The sequence below is a fragment of the Elephantulus edwardii genome, unplaced genomic scaffold (genome assembly GCF_000299155.1).
Source record: "Elephantulus edwardii isolate Elephantulus edwardi_28Jun2011 unplaced genomic scaffold, EleEdw1.0 scaffold00186, whole genome shotgun sequence".
Taxonomy (NCBI): Eukaryota; Metazoa; Chordata; class Mammalia; order Macroscelidea; family Macroscelididae; genus Elephantulus; species Elephantulus edwardii.
In genome coordinates this window covers 3792603-3815059 of record NW_006399936.1, presented here as the reverse complement: position 1 = coordinate 3815059, position 22457 = coordinate 3792603, and the positions used below count along the sequence as shown (strand labels likewise).

Here is a 22457-nt window from a genome sequence, read left to right as displayed (position 1 = left end):
GAACTATGGAACGACTGTCTTTTCTACCTTGAGATCAGTGGAGATAGATGGTGCCCGGCTACCACTACTGAGTATTCTGATAGAAATACAATAGATGAGTCCCGATTTAAAAAGGAGAAAATGTGAAACAAAATTTTAAATTCATAAAGAACTTTAATTTCCTAGATCTAGTGAGAGGGAGTTGTGGTGGCCTAGTGCATAAGGAGTTAAATTGCCAACCCAAAGACAGATGGTTCAAATTCACCAGTGGCTCCAAAGGGAGAAAGATGAGCAACCTCCTGCCACATGGTTTACAGTCTCTGAAAACCTGCTAGAAGATCAGCTAGAGGTCGATTGACACTTAGCCACAAAAAGCTGGAGGGTTTGTTTGTGAACCAGTGAGGGAGGAAGAGCTGCCAAGATTATAACCCTAACAGATCTTGAACTGAAACTATCCCCGAAGTCACCTTTAAACTAAGTAACACCCTTGAGCATTACATTTAAGGACACACATAATTCCTGTTGAGGCAAAACCAACTCATAGCTAACCCTCCACTGGGTTTCCAAAGCTATTGGAAGGCACACAGGGCTGAGGGGTGGGGGTACAGACTGTCCATCTTTCTTCTTGGAGCTGCCAGAGAGGTGCAGCTTTGGGTGAACAACACAACTCCCTACAGAATGTGCCACCACCAGGGCTTCTATTTATATTTGTGGATAGATGGATAGATAGATAGATAGATAGATAGATAGATAGATAGATAGAGATATGATAGAGAGATATATACATAATAGATATGAGAGAGATATGATAGAGAGATGATAGATATGATAGATAGATAGATAATAGAGATATATAGATAGATAGATAGATGATAGATATGAGAGAGAGATAGCTATACATACATACATAAAGAGATAGATATATATCTCAAAGGATCAACAGCTCTTTTAAAGCATAAATAAGAAGATCAAGAGGCAGGGAGCTGAATGGAAGTGAACCAACTAGAACAGAAATAGCAAGAATATCAACACAATGTGACAAAACTAGCCAATGTCATTGATCATTATGTCTAGAAACTATATTGTGGAAACAGGACGTGCTGTGTGTATTTTCACCAGAAATAAAATCTAAAAACCCACTTAGACATAAGGATCTCCTTTTAGCACAGGAACTCTCAACACTGGTTCCCAGTTTGGAACCATCAAGGGAGCTTTTAGAAATCTAGTGTCAAAAGCTTGCCCCAGACCAGTAGCTCAGAGTCTTTTGAGATGAGTCCCAACCACGCCCAGTCATCTCAATGACCATCCAGGACAAAGAGCTACCATGCTAGAAAATCCAAACCCAGGTTTTTAAGGTCTTCAGGTGGCTGTGAAGAACATCTCAGGGAAGCTCATTCACTCCATGTTTAATGAGCACCTACTATGTGATGCTGTGACTACAGCAATGGCTTGAGCAAGACAGAGAGCATGATGGTGGTGAAAGACAGGTAAAAGGGTCATATCTGTTGTTTGTGGTGTTACTAAGTCCTAGAGGCAAGAGGCTATGCTGTAATCCCAAAGGCACATGGTTCAAATCCACCAGCTGCTCCGCAGAAGAAGGATGAGAAATCTCCTCCTGTGCGATTAATTGCCTCTGAAAACCCACCAGGGGGTAAGCTATGGGTGGTTCTGATTTGATGGCACACAACAACAACCTGAGTCAACCTGACAGGACCTAACACAACTATGGCCAGACCCTGTGGTGGACTATGTGGTTCTAACAGAGAACTAAAGAAACATCTCTGTTCTAATAAAGGGTTTACATTCTCATGAAGGGAGCTGTAGTAAATAATTAGGACATAAAAAGAGAATTATTCAAGCTGTGATTAATATGATAGTGAGGAAAGACATAAAAGAGAACAAGGGGATCACACTGGAAGGCTCTCTGAGGAAGGGACATCGAACTGACCGCAGGAAGGATGAAGATTAAGGAAGAACATCCCAGGAAGAGGCAGCAGCCAGGGTACCTACAACAGGTCAAAGTTCAGAATCACAAAGTGGCCAGAGTGGCTGGACCTCCAACAGGAGGAACGCGTGGAGTTGGGGGGTCCAGAAAAGAATTCAGATTTAAGTCCAGCTCGAGGTATCATCACAATTCCCTTGGTCAGGAGGAGATATTTTCCAACACCATCTGGAAAACTGAGGCCCAGAAGATGATGGGACATTCCAAAGAAATGCAGCTCCTAAGAGCTCTGCTGGGTATATATGCTCCTCCTCCTGACGTGGTGGGTGGGCCCTTCTGATGGTACCCAGGAAGGGGATCTCTCTTCTCATTATGAACCTCTCTTCTGAGCAATCCCTTCCCTGATGTGACTGGTAGGAGTACACCATTGTTCTCTACCTCACAGGGCCCATCACCATGGGAACTGAACCAGCCAATCAGAACCCTCAGATATCAAAGGAGGCCTTTATCAGCTGCGCCATCTCTCCCCATACAAGTCATCACCTCATCGTCAGGACCTCCAGGGACTCTGTGCTCCTGGATAAGCAAATCCAGTCACCTTCCATTTTCCACCAGGAAAGAAAGGAGGGGTCTGTGGTCTGGCATGGCCTGGGGCAAGATCAAACCCTGCAGCCATCTCACCTAGAACTTGAGGCACGCGTGTCACTATGCCGGGACCCGGGAGAGCCTCAGGAGCTCCGGAAAAGTTCCTGCAGTGACCTGGGAGGGCTCCTGAGCGGTGAGAGTGATGTGTTGAGCACGAGACACCGAAGCCCCGAGAGCTGCAGTGACATCAGCCTGGTGGGCAGCGGTTACGAGGGCGACAAGGAGAACAGTGAGATCAGCTTGGTGAGCAGTGGCCGAGTCAAAAGCCTGAGTCGAAGGCTCACTGGCCAGGTGAACGACACTGAAACCAGGCACCTTGGCGCCGCCTACACTCCCAGACAGTTAAAGAGGCGGCAGGGTGGCCACGCAGAGAAGAGCCAGCAGGCTGGCAGGGCAAAGCGAGACCAGCCTGCTGGGCAGTGGGGTCAGCAGCCTGACTGGCAGCAAGGTTGGCAGCCTCACCAGCTTCAGTTGCATCAGCCTGGGCAGCAGTGCCCTCAACTACCAGGTAAGCAGTGGGCTGCTCTGTTCCCCAGACAGCTTGCCTTCCACACAGGCCAGCAGCTACCAGACCTTCAGGGTGGAGAGCACCACCAACGTGCCGGATGACAAAGCTCAGGACGTCGTGAAACATAGCCTCCAGACTTGGGAGGACAAGGAGCTGCCCAGAGGAGTATGCTGTCATGAGAAGACCGTTCAGCCATGGGAGTGTCTTTTAAGGAACAAGCCGGAGGAGCCAGCAAGCCCTGACACCACCCAGGGTGGCCATGGCCAAGACAAGCAGAAAGGGCCTTCCAAAAGTGCACTCCAATTGTGTCAAGCATGCGCCGTGGGTAGTACCAAGAGTGTCGCAACTATCGGCAGGAGAGAGGCCACGTGTACACCACCTACCAGGAAAATCAGCAACTGATCACGAGACCATCTCAACTGAGAACCACCATCTCAAGACCCATTCAAGGTGGGACCATCTGTGTCAAAACCTCTAGTTATGACATCAGCATTGTGAACCTCAGAGACCAGCCAGCACAAAACAGCCTCCTCAAGAGTGAAGCCACTTGTACTGAAAACCAGGAGAGTGGGCCATCCATACCTCCAAATCCTCAGTCATGACACTATCATCCCCAGCAGCAAGTGCCAACTGTATTAACAACTACTGATAAGAAGAGACTACTTGACGCTGGAGCCACCCAGGGTGAAACTGCCTTAAGTGACAGACGTCAGCCTGACAAGTTCAAGAGGAACAAGTCCCAGCTAAAGTTGGGAGTGTCCGCGTCTGGAACCACCTGGTTGGTGTGTGCACCATCCATCGGATTTCCACAAAGAACTCAGTCCTGCCAAGTTCTGAAACATATGAATCTATGACGGACACTGATCAATGAGCATCATGTTCAGGGCCAAGTCCACAGACATCTCCAATGAGGAGGATGATCTCTCACCATGAGTTCACAGGCATCATTTCCAATGAAGAAGATCATCACTCACCATGGGTCCCCAGGCATCATCTCCAGTGAGGAGGACATCACTCACCATGGATTCACAGCATCATGTCCAATGAGGAGAACAATCTCTCACCATGGGTCCATGGGCATCATCTACAATGAGGGGGACCATCACTCACCACTCACCATGAGTCCATGGGCATCATCTTCAATGAGGGGGACCATCACTCACCATGGGTTCACAACATCATGTCCAATGAGGAGGTCCATCTCTAACCATCACTCATAGTACAGTCTACAGTCAGACTCAAAAGGGAAGGACTGCACGAATGGATGTGAGTGAGACCAGCCATAGAAACACCATCTAGTGAGAACTCTTGAGAGTAGCATCCTTGAAGAGCACTAGCCAAAGGGAGATTCAGACTATTCAGTATGAGCACAGCTCCAGGCAATCTCACCCCCAAAACTTCGCAGAGTGGATGCTCCCAGATGCCCACTTATGTCTCAGAGGCAAAGAGAAAAACATTGGATACCAACCATCCTTCGCTAAGGTGCTTGGAATACAGCGTCCTATGTCAGGCACAACGTCTCAATAAATGCCTAATAGTGACAGAGACCAACGCACGGGAGACGGCTGAGTAGGCTAGATGGGCAAGAGAGCAGAGATCTCTGACCCTCCTCTTTGTAGGACAATGAAGTCCTCCTCTGGACTGACCACACAGATCTATCAGAGGGAGTCTACCAGGAGACAGTGGCCCAAGATAGGAAGTAATCCACTAGATACCAGAATGAACACTGAAGGGGCATTAAAGACAATAAAAGGTATCAGGAAAGGCTCTATTTCTGTATGTGTGTGTATATATGCTCTCGGTCCAGTGTATAATGAGAGTGGATCACAAATACATTACAAAGAATTCTTTTAAAAAGGACAGTATGCTGAGTGAAATATCTCAGTCACAAAAGGACAAATACTGCATGGTGCCACTGTTGTAGAACAGGACTGACATCAGGGTTGGGGTAAGACTGAGAAAAACTGGATAAATTATGTATACTGCATTGAAACATATGAGGGAGAAAATAATTTAAAAGCGATATATGATAGGCTATTATGTTATCACAAGAGTTCAGAATGAAGGTTGCATAGTGGAGTGTACTCAGGGCAGTGGGATTGTATACCAAAGAAGGAATCTTTCTTCTGCTTTTCAAAGAGAGGAGCGAACTGGGTGGGAGGAGGGCTGGACAGGGAGAAAAGTGCAACAATGAATGAATGAAAATCCAAAATCTCTGTAAATGTTCATTAAAATTAATAAAATTTAAAAAAATAAAAAGGTCCTAGAGCTCAGCTAGCGATCCTGTACACCAATAGGATTGCATAGTTAACCTTTATGAGCCTCAGTTTCCTCATCTGGAGAACAGAGGTGATTATATGGAGATTGCATGAACTATCTGAATATGGCGTATCTGGCAGGTAACAGGTACTAAAGAAACACGTCCTTCCCCTTCCGTGTGTACCAGAATAGTCAGGGTTGTTTTTGCCTCGCAGACTAACAGGCAAAGGAAGACAGCGGCTGCCGATATGTAGGGATGGGATCTTGGTGGGGAGGGAGAAATCGCGTTAGTGTTTGCTAAGAGGCTGGATACGTACTTCCCCACGCCAGGGCCCATTCACAGGCTCAGCTTCAGGTCAGTCACGGGCACAGGGCTGGGGCTACAACATGCCTTTTAGTTTTGATAGATTTGAGGAAAGACAAGCAATCTTGGGTGAAGACACCATGTGTGTGAAGTGGGAGTACCTTCTCAAGTGCGAGCATCTCTCTTGAGTGCTCACCCTGACTTTCCTCCAAGCAAATCTGCGTGGTGGTGCAAGGCTTAGCATTCACAGCCCTGGGGACAGAAGGGGCCCCCCGCCCTGTGCAAGCAATTCACTATCCTATATGTGCACCTGGTTGAGGGGAAAGTCTGGTCACTTCCTTTTCCTCCATCACTGCCCTTCCTTTCACAAAGGGGAGCCCTGGTCTCCTCCTTAGGACACCCCATTGCTGTCCTATCTCAAAAGGTGTACAAAGACAAACAAAGCTGGAGAGAGAGTGGTAGCACTGAACAACTACATCTGGGACCTCTCGGCCAGAAGGCTTGATATTATGACACAACATGGTCAAGCTGAGACGACTACCTACCCTGACCACCTGCTCCTCTTGCACACCTTCTCGGTGACAGTATCATCACACCCAGGACCAAGCTGCCTCCTGCTTTAGTGCCTCGTCCTTCCAGAACCTCCTTCCAGACCCTCCAGACGACCTGAGCTTGTCCTTCCCACTTTTCATGCCAGCCCCCTAACCAGGCCATCAACGTCCCTGAAGGTTAAGGCACCAGTTTGCCCTGGGCTCTGAATTCTTAACATAGGCTGCACCCGAAAATGACTTGAGTTTAAAAATGTGGAGGTACAGATCACCCTCGGAGACTGCAGAAGGTGATGATAGTGTTCCGCTGGGATTGGAAATCACTGCTTATCTTAGTCTCTGAGGGTGGTCACAGCAAAACAGTACACAGGTGTCTTTCAAGACTAGCTCTTGATTGGCTCTGTTCTCTGGAAGCCAGAAACCTGAACCCAGAGCATCAGCTGCCCTCTCTGGGGACAAATTCTTCCTTGTCCCTTTCAATCTGGTTATTGTGGTGGTGGTGGTGGTGGTGGTGGTGGTAGTGTGCTGTTGAGTCAAAATTGACCCTTAGCCAGCCCTCCAGTGGGCTAGGGATAGAGTTAGTGTTAGGAGTCATTTGTATCAATCTCATCTGCTAACTCTATTTTACCTGTGGTGACACTAAGACATAAAGGTGCTAAATTGTCAAAGTTACTAAGTGGTGGATGTGAGATTTGCAACCAGGCTACCTAGCTGTGGAGCCCATGATGCATCCACGGTCTTTCTATTCTCCTTTCTTTGCTGTGTACGTCTTGGGTCTCCGCATCCAAGAAACAAGCCACACTCATGTGTGGTCAGCGCTGGCCAGCTATTTCCTGACTGCCTGCACACATCTATGGACCCCAAAGCCCACATCCACAGCGGCAGCATCCACAATGGGCAAGAATGAATGAGCGAGCCAGTGAGTGAAGAACGAATAGCTGAACAAGACGGCGAGAGCTGGGTTCTCTAAGGCCTGCAGCCCACCAATCACAGCATCCTGTTCCAAAACAAACACATCTGCAGATCCCAAAGTCCACCAGCGCTCCGTGTTCCCGCCTGCGCCCCAGGACTGTTCCATCTTCCTCTCCACGTCTGCACAGTGGCTCCGTCTGTGCCTGATGCGCCCCCGCCCCAGCGTCAGGGACCAGCAAGCACTTGAAGCCAGGACCATTTTTCAAGCCAGCGTGGTGATTTTTCCTTTCCTGCCCACTAGCTCGGTGTTGAGGGTGGCAGCGGGGCTAGAATGATAGGTTGGCTGCCGGCACTGGCTCCTGAATTATTAACTGGGCTGGGAAGAGAGTTGCTTACAAATGCTGTCTGTCTAGCAGACCTGAGCTGCCCGCAGACTTTAAGCAGACCCGGTGGCTTGGAGGAAGGAGAAAAGGATCCGGCTGGGTGTGCTTCACTGAAGTGGCGGCCCTGCCTCGGAGTGCTCCCTCCAACGGCCGGAAGGAGGTCATTCTCAGGCTTTCTTCAAGCCCTCGTTTCTGTTTCTTTTGGATTCGAGGCTCCTGGCCCCTCCTCTCCTCTCCAAGGTCTACAGACAGCATGTATTTTGTCTGTAGATTCAGGTTTCCTGAGCCAGGGCTTGCCGGGGAAGCCAGGCCCTTGTTCTGTGGTTCATCAAGGGCAAGGAAAGTGAGTAGAGTGGCTTAGGCTGGGTCCCCTGAAGCAGAGCCTGAGACAGGCACTCGTTTGAAAGTTACTGAAATGTGTTGCCTGGAGGGGTCTGGGAAGAACAGATGGTGGAACAGGGAGCAGGCTGAGCTAGGGTGTGGTCTCAGCTAGAGGCTTCAGCCCTGCTCCACAGGCCCTCTGAAGCCTCAATTGCACCATGAATCTGGTCCCGCTTTTTGTCCACAGGAGCCAACCTTGCTTACCTCTAATCGAGGTGGACTTTCCACACCTCTGCCCGCTGTACTCTTCGCTGTTGTATATCATCATGTTGAAATCAACATATAGCTGACTCTCCAGCGGTTTTCAGAGGCAGCAAATCACACAGGAGACTGCCCATCTTTCCTCTGTGGGGCAGCTGGTGAATTCGAACCATGTGCCTTTGGACTGGCAGTCAGAAGCTGTGCTGCAAGCCCAAAGGCAAATGGTTTGAATCCACCAGCTGCTCTATGGGAGAAGGATAGGCAATATCCTCTTGTAAGATTTACTGCCTTTGATAAAGAAACCGTAATTGCCACCCAAACAGATACATGCACACTCATGTTTATTGCGGCGTTGTTCACAATAGCAAAGAGCTGGAAATAACCCAAGTGCCCATCAACAAACGAATAGATAGAGAAGCTCTGGTATAGTTACACAATGGAAAGCTATGCAGCATTGAAAAACAAGGAACTCGTGAAATATTATGCAAAATGGGTGACCCTGGAGGACAGTACGCTGAATGAAATATCTCAGTTACAAAAGGACAAATATTGCATAGGGCCACTGTTGAAAAACGGGACTGACATCAGTGTTGAGGGAAGCCAGGAAAGGAGGGGAAGAATGTTGTCTACTGCACTGAAACAGATGAGGAAGAGAATTGTTTAAAAGGGATATATGATTGGGTATTATTGTCATGACCTGAGTCCAGAATGAAGGCTGCACAGTGGAGTGGACTTGGGGGGAGGGATTGCATAACAATGAAAGAGTTTTGCTTTTGCTTTTCAAGGAGAAGAGTGAATTGAGTAGGGAGTGGGCAGGGAGAAAAGTGCAACAATGGATGACTGGAAACCCTAAGTCTCTGTAAACTTTCATTAAAAATTTAAAAAATATATATATATATATTTACTGCTTCTGAAAACCCCACTGGAGGTGTGAGCTATGAATCAGTTCCAACTCAGCAGCCTGCAAAAACAAGCCCCCAGGGCTCCCTCTGCACTCTAGGTGGGGTGTGCAAAGCCTCTGTGGTGAGGTAGTTCCCCCAAAGGGCGCTGGGAGCCATTGGCTGCCATGTGGTGTGGTGGCTCCAGGATAACCAGGCACCCAGCTCCTCCTCCCTCCCCAGCCCACCTTCTTCAGGATGAGGTCCTGAGGTTCACAGTCTGAGGGGGCTGCCCAAGTGTCATACGCTGTGTCTGCTTTCAGGACAGGAAAAAGGGGGAGAGGGAGCAGAAGGAAGGCCTTTCCCCTCCTTTTTAAGAAGGCGTCCGGAAAGGCTCACATTACACAGCTATAAGGGACATAAGGAAATCTGGTTTCTAATTTCACAGCCCCATGGGGACTGACAGGGCCATCCAGGGTCATCCTTCTTTGGAAGAGGGCCTATTTACCTCTCAGACCTCATCTACACCTCTGCCCATCATCATAAACCTGGACCACACTCCTTAGCTTGCAAGAAGCACCCCTCCGACTCCCCTAGCTGCTCAGGTCTGCCCCACCAAGGATGAAACACTGCATAATGAACCCCTGTTCCACCTTTCCACAGGTGGGGACCACCTTTCCACAGGTGGGGACCACCTTTCAGATTTGGAAAAGGTGTGGGTGCAGGAGCAGTGGGTTTCAGTATCACTGCCACTCATCATCCCAGTGAATCTCCTAATAAACCCCAAAGTCGGTCTTAAAAATCAGAGAAGGAAGAATCTGCTGCGAAGTATCTCTTCAAAGTGCTTCTCCGCAAGGATGCCACTCAGTGGCTGGGATGCGCCTGACCCAAGCAAGAGTATTTTCAATGGCTTCTGTGCACAGAGAAGTTAGATTATGAATCAGGAAGGCTGAAGAAAAAGTGACGTCTTTGAATTGTCGTTCCGGTGAACTGAGCAGCGTACCACGGACTGCCGGAAGAACAAACACATCCGTCCTGGAAGCAGTACAGCCAGAATGTTCTGTAGTAGTGAGACCAGTGAGATTTTTCCTGACATACTTTGGGCATGTTATTAGGAAGGCCCCCTCTGTGGGGAAAGACATCACGTGCGGCGCAACACATCCATGAAGGGGAAGACTCCCAATGAGATGTAGCGGCACTGTGGCCCAAACAGTGAGCTCACTCACAGACGAGACTATAAAAACAGGGCAGCGATATATGAGTGGGTATTATGGATATGACAAGAGTCCATAATGAAGGTTGCATAGTGGAGTGTCCTCGGGGCGGAGGTGGGGGAGCAGATTTTATACCAATGAAATAATTTTTCTTCTACTTTTCAAAGAGAAGTGCAAACTGGGGGGGGACAGGTGGGCAGGGAGGAAAATGCAACAATGAATGTAAGGAAGTCCAAAATTTCTGTAAACGTTCATTTAAATTAATTTTTAAAAAAATAAAATGGCTTAGCTCCTCTTATTTAAAAAAAGGGGAGGCAGCACTGGACAGGATTTTGTGCTGTTAGTACAGGCTTATGCTGCTCTGATTGTCAATATTTTTAAATTAAGAGATTTCTCAATAAGGAAAAATAAATCTAGATTTCTGATTTTCTTGAAAGATCAGACATGGTGATACAAGGACCACCTTCTTGCAAGCCAACCAGTGGTGGGAAGCGTTCCCTACAGGGACGTATCCTGGACTCCACGCAGGGAACAAGTAAGAGGTTAGGGATTTACAACCTGGGCTCTGAACTACTGCCCAGCGTTCTCCCAGGCCACCAGCTCTGCTTCTATCTGTGTGGGTGGTGATGTTGTTCAGTGGCATTGAGTGTTACTCATTGTGACCGTCTAAACAACAGATCCAAACCCTGCTGTGTCCTGCGCCATCCCCACAAACTCTGTCACACTCGAACCCATTGCTGCAGCCACCGTGTTGATATACCTGGCTCAGGGGTCTTCCTCTCCTTCACTGTCCCCTCACCTTTCCAAGAATCATGTTCCTTTCCAAGGAATGGCCTTTCCTAGCGACATGCTCTAAGTATGTAAGACAAAACACTATCACCCTTTCCTCCAAGGAGAAGGCTGTGGCAGCTGGATCCGAAGAAGACTCATCAATAACCTTCAGTATGCAGATGACACAACCTGGCTCGCTGAAAGCGAGGAGGGCTTGAAACACATCCAGTAAAAGAGCAAACACTGCAGCCTTCAATATGGATTGCATCTCCATGTGAAGAAAACAAAAATTCTCACCAGTGGACCAGTGAATGGCATTATAATAGGTGGAGAAAAGATTGAAACTGTCAATGACTTCATCTTACTTGGGTCCACAATCGATAGACTTGATGCCAGGAGTCCAGAGAGAATGGGGACATATTACACTGAGAAAATCTGCAGTCAGGAACCTCTCCAAATTCCTGAGGGGTGTGAAGATCCTATTTGCCTGCTAACCGAGATCTGGGACGACCTGTCCTCAGCCAGTATTCCTAACTGCCAACAAGGAGCAGGAGTGGAGTGACCTCTGCCACCCGAACAAGCCACCTGAGCTTGGCCCACTGGCCCTTTGCCTTCTCAAGCCTGGTGAGAGGAAGGGGGAGAGAGGCAGGATAGGTAAGAAGTGCATGAAGGCGATCCCAGCAGGTTCCACTGGGCACACAAGCCGCGTCACTGGGAACACAAGTCCAGGTCCTTCTCTTTAGATTTTCATTTCCCACAGAGCTACACGAGGTAGGTGTTGTTAGGTCACATCGAGTCAGCTCCGCTCTCAGCAACACTGCACAATAGAATGAGAGCTTGGCTGACACTGTGCACACGCTGCCCGGCAGACAGCAGAGCCTGTAAGAGGCACGCGAGGGGGGCTCTAGTAAAGCCACTGCCTCAATGCTGTTTTAAAGCATTTGAAACCATTCCAAACGAAAGTGTACACACACACACACACACACACACACAGAGCAGTTAGCTCAGAGAGGCTCGGAGAGGTACATCTGCAGCTAGATAGCTCTTAACTGAGGGGAGGAGGGTTTGGATTCAAGTCTGTCTGTCTCCAAATGAGCACATTCACTTTAATGCAAAGGGGCTTCCGAGGATTTCAGCCACATCATGAGAGCTGTGGGGTAGACATAAGATAGAACTTTCTCAAAGCAAATAAGACTAGATCCCCATCTTACAAAGGCGCTGGAAACAGAGGTCTGAGAGGCTGCTCAAAATCCACCCCTTTCCAGGGAATATACCCTGAAGAGACCATAGCTGACATCCAAGCAGATATATGCACACCCATGTTTATTGCAGCTTTGTTCACAATAGCAAGGAGTTGGAAACAACCTAAGTGCCCATCAACAAACGAATGGCTAGAGAAGCTGTGGTATATTCGCACAATGGAATACTATGCTGCATTAAAAAACAAGAAACTCATGCAATATTATTCAAAATGGTTGACTCTGGAAACATTATGCTGAGTGAAATATCCTGGTCACAAAAGGACAAATATTACATGATGCCACTGTTGTAGAATGGGACTGTCCTTGGGGTTGGGGTGAGACTGAGTAAGATGGGTTCAATAATGTATACTGCACTGAAACAGAGGAGGGAGAAAACTGTTTAAAAGAGATATATGACTAGGTACTTCTGTCATCACAGGAGTCTAGAGCGAGGGCTACATGGTGGAGGGGACCTGGGGGAGGGCTTGTAAAATAATCAAAGAATCCTTTCTTTTACTTTTCCATAAGTTTTGACTCATGTACTTATAACTTGTTAGTCAAATTTGTGTCTTCTAGGTTGCAACACCCCCATGATACATCTTCAAGGATATGAACATGTACGGCCAAGCACAATCAATAAGAGTGTATCTAAATTCCAAAATCAATCTCCATAATAGTCTATGTGTTTCCTACTGCCAAAGGGGCCCTTTAGAGTAGTGAGAGAAGATCTTCACCCTGAAACCCACAGCGTCCCTTTTCAGCAGGAAGTAGCTAAGAGAATACGCCATCCCCTTTTCCTTATGAATCAGGGTGAAGTCTCTCTCAGGGAGGAGTGATAGGGAATGGCAAAGGACACATTGACAAAGGAGATTAATCAGAACTGACTTTGACCAGCACTGTGGCAATTGGACAATTAAAACAGACATTCGGATGGCGGGGAAGAAGAACAAACTGGGGAGGAGGGTGGAGAGAATGGTGCGGCAACGAAGGAGTGAAAGCCCAGAATCCCTGTGAATGTTCATTGAAACTAATAAAATTTAATAATAATAAAAAAAATTTATCAAATTGGAAAAAAAAAATCCACCCCTTTCGTTACTGCCTGGTCCAAGGGTCAGGCTCTTGCAAGCTGACAGGATGCCAACTCGGAGACCAATAGAATTGATCAATTGATGATAACACGGCCATGATCAGGTTAAAACACCAACCAGACCTCAGATGAGGGACTAGCTTTCACTGACTCCCTCCCCCTAGACACCCCCTTCCTCACTGAGAACTCAGGGAAAAGGTGCGAGATGAGTAAGGAGAGGGGAGGGTGGTAGCGGTGGGGACCGACACAGGCGGTATTTTCTCCAGGTCTTTGTGGGCCCTGGCCTCATGAATTATTCATCCAGAAATCAGCTTGAGGTAGTGTCTTCGTCTTAATTTTCAATTCCCTTAATGTGGGGCGATTCTCTGCTGAAAACCTCTCAATTATTCATGTTTCTAAAACAATATTTGTTTTCTCTGCATCCAGCAACAAGCTGAGGCTCCACCGCTAGTGATCTTGCTACCAGATTCCCCAGAGAGGCTTGACTTGTTGCTGATGCATTTCAAAGGGGCCAGCGGGGTTCTGGGCTGTAGCAGCAGCCAGGCAGGGGACATTGAGCCCCCACGGGGACAGGTGCTTAGAGGTTTCTTTGGTATCAGTACAAGAGAAAGCAGAGTAATAACAACAAAACAATTACTGTTGTACCGAGTTCTCATGTGCAAGCAGGAGGCCAAGGACTTTTACTTATTCAACTCTTACAAAAATTCTGCTGGGTAAGGTTTACAACCTCCACTTTACAGAAGACAAAACCAAGGTCAGAGAGGTCTGACTGTGGGGAGACAGCTCTTAAATTAGAGGATTAGGATTTGGATTCAAATCTTGACTCCAAAACACTACATTCAACAATGGTAAAATGATGCTATCTGGGATTTTAGTGACATCATGAGAGATGTGAGGTAGAATAATATAAGGGAGAATTTTCTCCAAGCAAATTGTGTTTACTTCAAGGAGCGCTAGGGACAAGCCACTGTTGGAAGGGAAATGTGAATGAGATGACATCTGGAGGCAGGGATAGCTGAATTAAGGGTATTTGAGTCCCAGTGGAGGCTGAGTGGTTAGGGAGTTGCACTGCCAACCCAAAGAGCAGTGGTTCAAATCCACAGGCTGCTCCTCCTGTGCAATTTACAGTGTCTGGAAATCAGCTGGAGGGTTAGCTCTGAGTTGGTTCCAACTCAATCGCATTGAAATTAATCTCGGAGCCTCTGGGAAAGAGCTCGGAGGCACAGTCCACCCAAAGGAGACCTCTCTCTGGCAGTTCAGGTCCACAGTAGCTTCAAAGAAAAAAAAGATGGGCAATCTCCTCCCATAGGACTTATGTTGCTGTTGTCATTGGTGTGTGTAGTCGAGTCACCACCTGTGACTCATAGTGGCCCTATGTACAACAGTTCTGAAGCCTTCCCTGTCCTGAGCCAGTCTTACTGACTCCGACACACCTACTCCCATTGCCTTAGTCATTGTATCAATCCATCTCAACCAGAGTCTTTCTCTCCTGTATGGTCCCTCCACTCTTCCAAGCATGATGTCCTTCTCTAAGGACCAATCTCTCCTGCCATATGTCCAAAGTATGTGAGACAGAGCTTCAAAATCCTAGCTTACCAGGAGAAACTTGGTTTCACCCTCACTAAGACAGACCTATTTGTTTTCTTGGCGGTCCATGGTAAGTTCAAGACTCTTCTCCAGCACCACTCAAAGGCATCAATAATTCTTCTGTCATCCTTAGTCATTGTGCAGCTCTGATGTACAGTGAGTAATTGCAACGACCACAGCATGGATCAGGTGCACCTTAGTTTCTAGAGTGACATTGTTGCTTCTCAGTACTCTGGAGAGGTCCCTGACAGGGGATTTACCTAATGCAATTTGTCTTTTGATTTCCTGACTGCTGGAGCCAAGAGTGTTGTTGATTGTGGAACCAACCAAGCTATAACTGTTAACAACCTGAATCTCTTCTCCATCTATCATGATGCTGCTAATTGGTCCAGTGGTGAGAATCTTTGTCGTCTTGATGTTGGACTTCAATCCATATTGAAGACTACAGTCCTTCACCTTCTGCAGCAAGCTCTTCAGGTCCTCCTCAGTTTCAGCAAGCAAGGTTGTGTCATCTGCATAATGTAAGTTGTTGATGAGTCCTCCTACAATCCTGACGCCGCATTCCTCCTCAAAATTGTGATTTATAGCTTCCAGAAAACCCATGGAGTCAGCTTTGAGTCAGTTCTCACTCTAAGACAATGAGTGAGTATGTTAGTGTCCATGAAGAACTGCATTCCTTCAGCCTAGGTCATGCCAATCTTGCCAATGGCAAGTAGCAGGGACGCTTGAAGACGGACTCTTTAATCCGGGTGGAAGGTACTCAGCACGTGAGGTACTGTTAACACTCAGATATTGTGGTCCAACAAGCTGGTGGTGCTAGAGTGAGGGAGAGTAAAGACAGCCCTAGCTTCAGAGGTAGACCAGCTGGAGAAGGTAATGCCAGCTGAGCCAACTTGAACCTGCTCCTTGCCCTCCCTTTGCCACATCTGTGAAAGGGGTATACAGTGGCCATTCCCTCCCAGAATTATGGAGTGTCGTGCCTGAGATAACACCCATTGCAACTGTGGTCCACAGTGAGAGACCCTCAAATGCCAGCCTCCCTCAAGAGAGCAAAGCAATGTCACAAGAGACTCTGAAAAGTGCTTTTGAAGTACTGTCATAGGCTAGGTTACCTAGGGAAGCAAAACCAGTGAAGCTTATATGTTAAAGGAGAACTATAGAAAGATTATTCTCAAGAAAATGGCTCAAATATGTAGAGAGGCCCAAATGTGTTGTTCAGATGTCAGAGAAGGGTCTCCTAACTCCTATAGCTTCAGGGCTGATGAACTCAAGGCCAGCAGGTCGGGCAGCCAGGCTGCTTGCTGGCTTTAGAAGCTGATAAATCCAAACTGAGCAGGTAGTATGGCAGACCACTGACTCAAGTCCTAATAACTGGATGTCAAATCAAGCTAAATCAAGCTTGCTTTGCCACATGTCCACATATATTCCATGTAGGCCATACCCCTTAGGAAATCCTTACAACTGACTGGGTACTCCAATCATATCTCACTTTGAAGTGATTTTATTTTCTCAGATCTCATAAAGGAAATGATTGCATCACAAATGCCAAACCAGAGGATCATGGCCGACCAAGGTGATGGATCTACAACCTTCAACCTCACAAGTGGCTAAATCAAATGGAAGCACAGACAAAAGAGCTGAACAAAAGGTGTGAAAGGGCAGCTGAAGAGGACGAAATAAATTATTACAATGGCATGTACAAAAACATGGAGCTGGAAACCCAAATGGGAAGAACAAGCTCAACATTTCTCACCCTAAAAGAATGGAAAAAATAATAAAAATGAAGCCTCAAGATAACAATATTATGGGATTTTGTGGGAGGGGAAATTGAACAATACAGGAAGCATCAAAAGAAGATGAAAGGAATACAAAGACATACTGTACCAACAAAAAAACCAACCAGTCAACATTCAATCATTTCAGGAGGTAGCATGTGATCAAGAGACAGAAATTCTGAAGGCATTGTTCAAAACCACCACCAAAAACAAGGCCCTGGGAATTGATGGAAAGCCAACTGAATTGTTTCAAAAACAGATGCAACACTAGAGGCTCTTACTCATTGGAAACAAGAAATCTGGAATATTTGCATAAATGTATCAGGGTGTTGTAGTGGTCTAGCTAAGGAGCTGCATTTGCCCACCCAAAGGCTGGCGATTCTAATCCACCAGGTGCTCTGCAGAAGAAAGACAGATCATCTCTACCCTTGAGATTGACAGCCTCTGAAGACGTGCAGGAGGGTAATCTATGAGCTGATTCTGAGTTGACAGGACACAACAACCAGCTATGAATATCATTGGCCAAACCTGTAATGGCTCTACGTGTCGTCCCACTTTCTGTGCCACATCTATTCATCTTGTCTGTCTGCCCAAGTTTATTATTATATTATTACTCTGTTGTTCTAACTTTGGTCTACATTTCCGTGACTTCTTTTTCCATGCTTTTGCTCACCACTCTTGTCAATATCATTTTCCTCCAAAACCAATAGCTGTCTCTTAGTGATTTCCTCTCTCTCCTGGAGACTAAGATGCAATCACTTGCTATGTGTCAGAGAGCTGGGTAATGACTAGGGGAGGTAGAAATAAGAATTGATGATGCCTTCGAGCTGTGGTGTTGGAGAAGAGTGCTGAATATACCATGGACTGCTAAGAGAGCAAATAGGTTCATCCTAGAGAGGGTGAAACCAGGAGGCTCCTTGGAGTCAAGGATTCTGAGGCTTTATCTGACATACTTTGGATATGTTCCAAGAAGGGACCAGTCCTTGGAGAGGGATGTCATGCTTGGGAGGGTAGAGGGTCAGAGCAGGAGAGGAAGCCCCTTGATGAGATGGATTGACTCAGTGACTAGGGTAGTAGGGGTAGGTGTGTCAGAGACACAGGAAAGAGCAGAGTTTAGAACTGTTGTGTAGGGTCACTATGAGTCATAGGTGACTCGACAGTACATAACAACAACAACAACGACCTCTTCCACTGATGGATGTTTCTCTCTGTAAATGTTTTTGTGGTGTACCATCGAGTCAAAATCGACTCATAGCTGATCCTCCAGTGGGTTTTCAGAGACAGTAATTTGCGTGGGAGAAGATTGCCCACCTCCCATGGAGCAGCTGGTAGATTTGAACTACCTTTGGGATTGTAACACAACTTCTTACCAGTAATCCACCAGCACTCCCCTTTGTAAGTGTTGATCTATAATTTCATTTTCCAGTGGTGTCTTTGCCTGGCTTTGGTATCAGGGTAATACTTGCCTCATAAAATGAATTCAGGAGTGTTATTATAACATTTTCTATGTTCTGGAATATTTTAATAACATTAGTATCTGCTCTTCTGCAAGTGTATACTAGAAATTGCTGGTGAAATCATCTGTGCCAGCACTTTTTGTTGTTATTGGGAGATTGTAGAGTGTTTGCTTTTAATGATCTGTTCAATTGCTTCTTTTTGATGGGTCTGTTCAAATTGCCTCTCTCAGTCTGTGTTAGTTTGTGTAGATTGTGTGTTTCTAGAAATCTGTCCCATCTCTTCTAGGCTTTCAAGGTTGTTTGGGCACAGGTCCCTATAGCATTGTTATTACTTTTTTATTTCAGTTGGTTCTTTTGTGACCTCACCCAGTTCATTTCTTACTGATGTTATTCGCTTCTTCTCTTGTTAAATCTTTCACTAGTTTGCCGACTGTGTTACATTTTGAAGAACCAACTTCGTCTTGTTTATTATTTTTATTGTTGTTTGTTTCATTTCATTCATTTGTTTTAATATTGTTTCCTTCCTTCTAGAGATGGTAGCAGTTTTGACTGCTCTTTTTCTAATTGTTGGAGATTTGGGGGTTAAGCTGTTCTAATTGTTTCAAAATCGTGGATGAAGGTGTTGATTTGGGTTCTTTCCACTTTTTTGATGTGCATGTTTATTATTATAAATTGACTTCTAAGTATTGCTTTTACTGTGCTCCAAAGGATTCTAGTGTTGTATTTTTAGTCTAGTTTGCTTCAAGGAATTTTTTTATCACATTTTATTTTTTTTATATTACCCAGTAGTTTCTAAACAAGGTGTTATTCAGCTTCCATGCATTTTATTTTCCCCCTGATCTTTCTATCACTGGTTTCTAATTTTATAGTGTTATGATCCAAGAATATGGCTTGTATTCTATTTCTTAAATGTATTGAGCCTTGCTTTGTGGCCCAAGAATATGACCTATTCTAGAGAGTGATCCATATGCACTGGGAAAGTATGTATATTGAATTTTTGTCCGGTAGAGTGTTCTGTGTATGGCAATAAAGTCAAGATATTTGTGTTATTTAGTTCTTCTATAGCTTTGTTCAATTTCTGTACAGTTGTTCTGTCCTTTATTGAAAGTTGTGATTTAAAATCTCCTACTATTATTACGGAGGCACTCTGGCAGCTTAGTGGTAAGGAATTGCACTGCCCACCTAAAGGCATGTGGTTCAAATCCACCAGCTGCTTCTTGGAAAAAAGATGAGCAATATCTTCCCATGTAATTTGTTGCCTATGAAAACCTGCTGGAAGGTCAGCTGAGTCATTCAGACTCAATGATGCCTAACAACACCTATAAATGTGGACTTGTCTGTCTCTCTTTTCAATAAGGTTGTTGTTGCTGTTATGCAACTCATAGCGACCCTATGTACAACAAACAGTCCTAAAGCCTGCTCTATCCCTTGCCAATCTCATTGTCTCCGACATGCCTACCCCCTTTACCTCAGTCACTGAATCAATCCATCTCATCGAGGGTCTTCCGCTCCTGCGCTGTCCCTCCACCCCTCCAAGCATGACATCATTCTCCAAGGACTGGTCCCTCCTTGCAACATGTCTAAAGTAGGTCAGATAAAGCTTCAGAATCCTTGTCTCCAAGGAGCAGCCTGGTCTCACCCTCTCCAGGACAGACCTGTCTGTTCTCCTAGCAGTCCATGGTATATTCAATACTCTTCTCCAGAACCACAGCTCAAAGGCATCAATTCTCCTTCTGTCATCGCTAGTCATTGTGCATCTTTCTAATGCATAGCAAGTGATTGCAAAGACCATGGCCTGGATCAGGCACACCTTAGTCTCCAGACTGACATTGTTGCTCTTCAGCACCTTGGAGAGATCCCTGACAGTAGACTTCCCCAGTGCAATTCATCTTTTCATTTCCTGGCTACTGGTACCAAAAGTGTTGATTGTGGTTAATGTTTATTTTATATATTTGGAGGTTATTTCATTGAGTAGATAGATATTATTAGATAATGTTTTTCCTTGTCATAATAGTTTTTGCCTTTAAGTCTATTACCTCAGAAACTATTATTGCTGCTTCTGTATCTTCATGTCTACATTGATTCTTTAGGCTGCATATTGATGGATTATCTTCTCATCCATTCTACTCCTTTTGACTGATGCATTTAATTCCTTTATAATTCAGTGTCATTAATGTAGGTAGGAATTTACTGTTGTTGTTCTTCCATGTTTTCACTGTGGTATTGATTTCTTTACTCTACAGTTTCTTCTCTTTTTAATTTTTATTTTCTTCTCATTTGAGTTCATGGACTTATTTAATGTTCTTCTCATTTTCTTTATTGTTATTTTATGTGGTGTTTATTAAGTCATTATAAGGGTGCTGATGGGGAGTCACAGCGCTAATATGCAAAGGCCTCCTCCCCCACCCCACCCCAGGAGTTAGAATCCACTAACAGCTCCCTGGCAGAAGGATGGACAGTCTTCTGTGCAATGTACAGCTTCAAAAACTGGACGGGAGGTCAACTCTGGGTCAGTTCTGAGTCAAAAGCAATGGTGTCCCTGGTGCCAAGGCCTCTTCTAAGCCCTGCCTTCATTTCTGCCAGTTCCCTATCTATGTAATGTTCTAGCAGATATTGAACAGTTGTTAGCAGTATTTTGCTTGCATGGAATGTTATTGTTAATTGTTCAATTGTTTCCACAATCTGTTGGATCACCTTTCTTTGGAATGGGAACAAATATGGACTTCTTCCAATCCATTGGCCAGAGAGCTAATCCTCCAAATTTCCTGGCATAGACTGGTGAGCACATCCAGGGCTACATCTGCTAATTGAAACAGTCGGTATCCCATTGATTTCTGGGCCCTTATTCCTTGTCAATCCCTTCAATGCCATGTCCATGTCCTCCTTCATTACCATTGGTTCACATGGTATTTCTTAAAATTTTCCCGTATCAATCAGCTCTTTTTGCTACAGTAACTCTGTATATTCTTCCATCTTCTTTTGATACTTTCTGGGTCATTCAATATATTTTTTGCCTCTTTGAAAAGTCTCTATGATTGACTTATTTCTGTGAGAAGGTTTATTAGTTGTCTTTGTGATTGATTGTCCTGTAATTTATTATTATCTTCCAAAGTTTGAAACTTAAATTTTAACTAAGTTCTATCTTGATATCATCCTGGCTTCCTCTCCATTCTGAAGTTCTGCAATTAGACCACATCTTCCCTCTTTTTGACTCCGTGGTTGTCCTTGTTGACAGTGTAATGCAGTTACTCCAGTTCTCTATCTCCAGTGTTGTATGTTTATTTTCTTCTTTGTAATTATTTTTTCACAGTTGGTTTCCAAGTGACGGTCACCTGTCTTCATCTCAGATTGTTGTTTGACATTGCTTTCTAGCTCAAAGACTTCCTTTAACAGTTTTTATAAGGTTGATCAATTTTTTCCCTTATAAATCTCTAATTCCTATTTTTCTGGAAATGTCCTAACTTTGCTGTAATATTTGAGGGACAGTTTTTTCGTGATCTATAATTCTTGGTTGGCAATTCTTTTCTCTCAGGGATTTCTAGAAGACAGCCCATTGTGCTCTTGCCTACATGGCTTCTCTAATGAAATCAGAACATAATCTTCTCGGTTTCCCTTTGTAGATAACATTTCCTTTTTCCTGAGCAGCTGTCAAGATTCTTTCTTTGTCACGGTTGTTGAAAATGTATTATGATATGTCTTTGTAACTTTCCTTTTGTAGTCTCTCCTGGATGGGTGTCATTGAGTTTTTTAGATGAAGATAGTCCTGTTTTTCACATTACAGATCCTCAACAATTCTCTCCATGAAGGATTGGAAGTTTTTCTTGTTTTACTTTTCATGCTTTTTATTCTGGAGTTCCAAATACAGAGAAGTTTTCCCTCTTGACAGTGTCCCACACGATTTTTGGCCTTTCTTCATTCCTTTTTTTTTTCTTTTCTATTTTTCCACATGAAAATTAGTGCCAAGGGCTTTATCTTCTCTTCTGTTGGTCCATTCTTAAATGTGTTCAATTCTTGCAACAATGAATGAATAGAAATACAAAATCTCAAATCTCTGTAAATGTTCATTAAAATTAATTTTAAAAGAGAACTGTATTCATGGAAGTGTGCAAACCAACAAAAAAAAATTTGCTTTTCTCGTGTGTTTGTCATAGATTGAATTACACCCGTCCCCCAAATACATGAATAATAAAAAAATAGTGTGGAGACTCTACAGTGTTCCTTCATCATCTGGTAAACCAAATAGATGCAGGAAGAGTAAGCGTGGAATGCAGTTCTCTCTAATCCCTTCACAGTCCTCATTGAATGGAAGTAGACTTCCCATTGAGCAAGGCCTATAATGAATTTTATCTCTCTGGAGATAAAAGAGAAGAAAATCAATCACGGGG

At 45.1% G+C, this 22457-nt stretch overlaps 1 protein-coding gene across 1 annotated transcript in view; it reads left to right on the top strand.

Moving 5' to 3' along the window:
* Nucleotides 1-22457, top strand: part of LOC102870200 (chromosome unknown open reading frame, human C16orf82) — a 52225-nt gene that overhangs the window by 2749 nt on the left and 27019 nt on the right. The window contains exons 2-3 of the mRNA XM_006896635.1: nt 2339-3014; nt 3103-3239. Of these exons, the coding sequence (XP_006896697.1) occupies nt 2339-3014; nt 3103-3239 (813 nt within the window). The remainder of the gene's footprint in view (nt 1-2338; nt 3015-3102; nt 3240-22457) is intronic.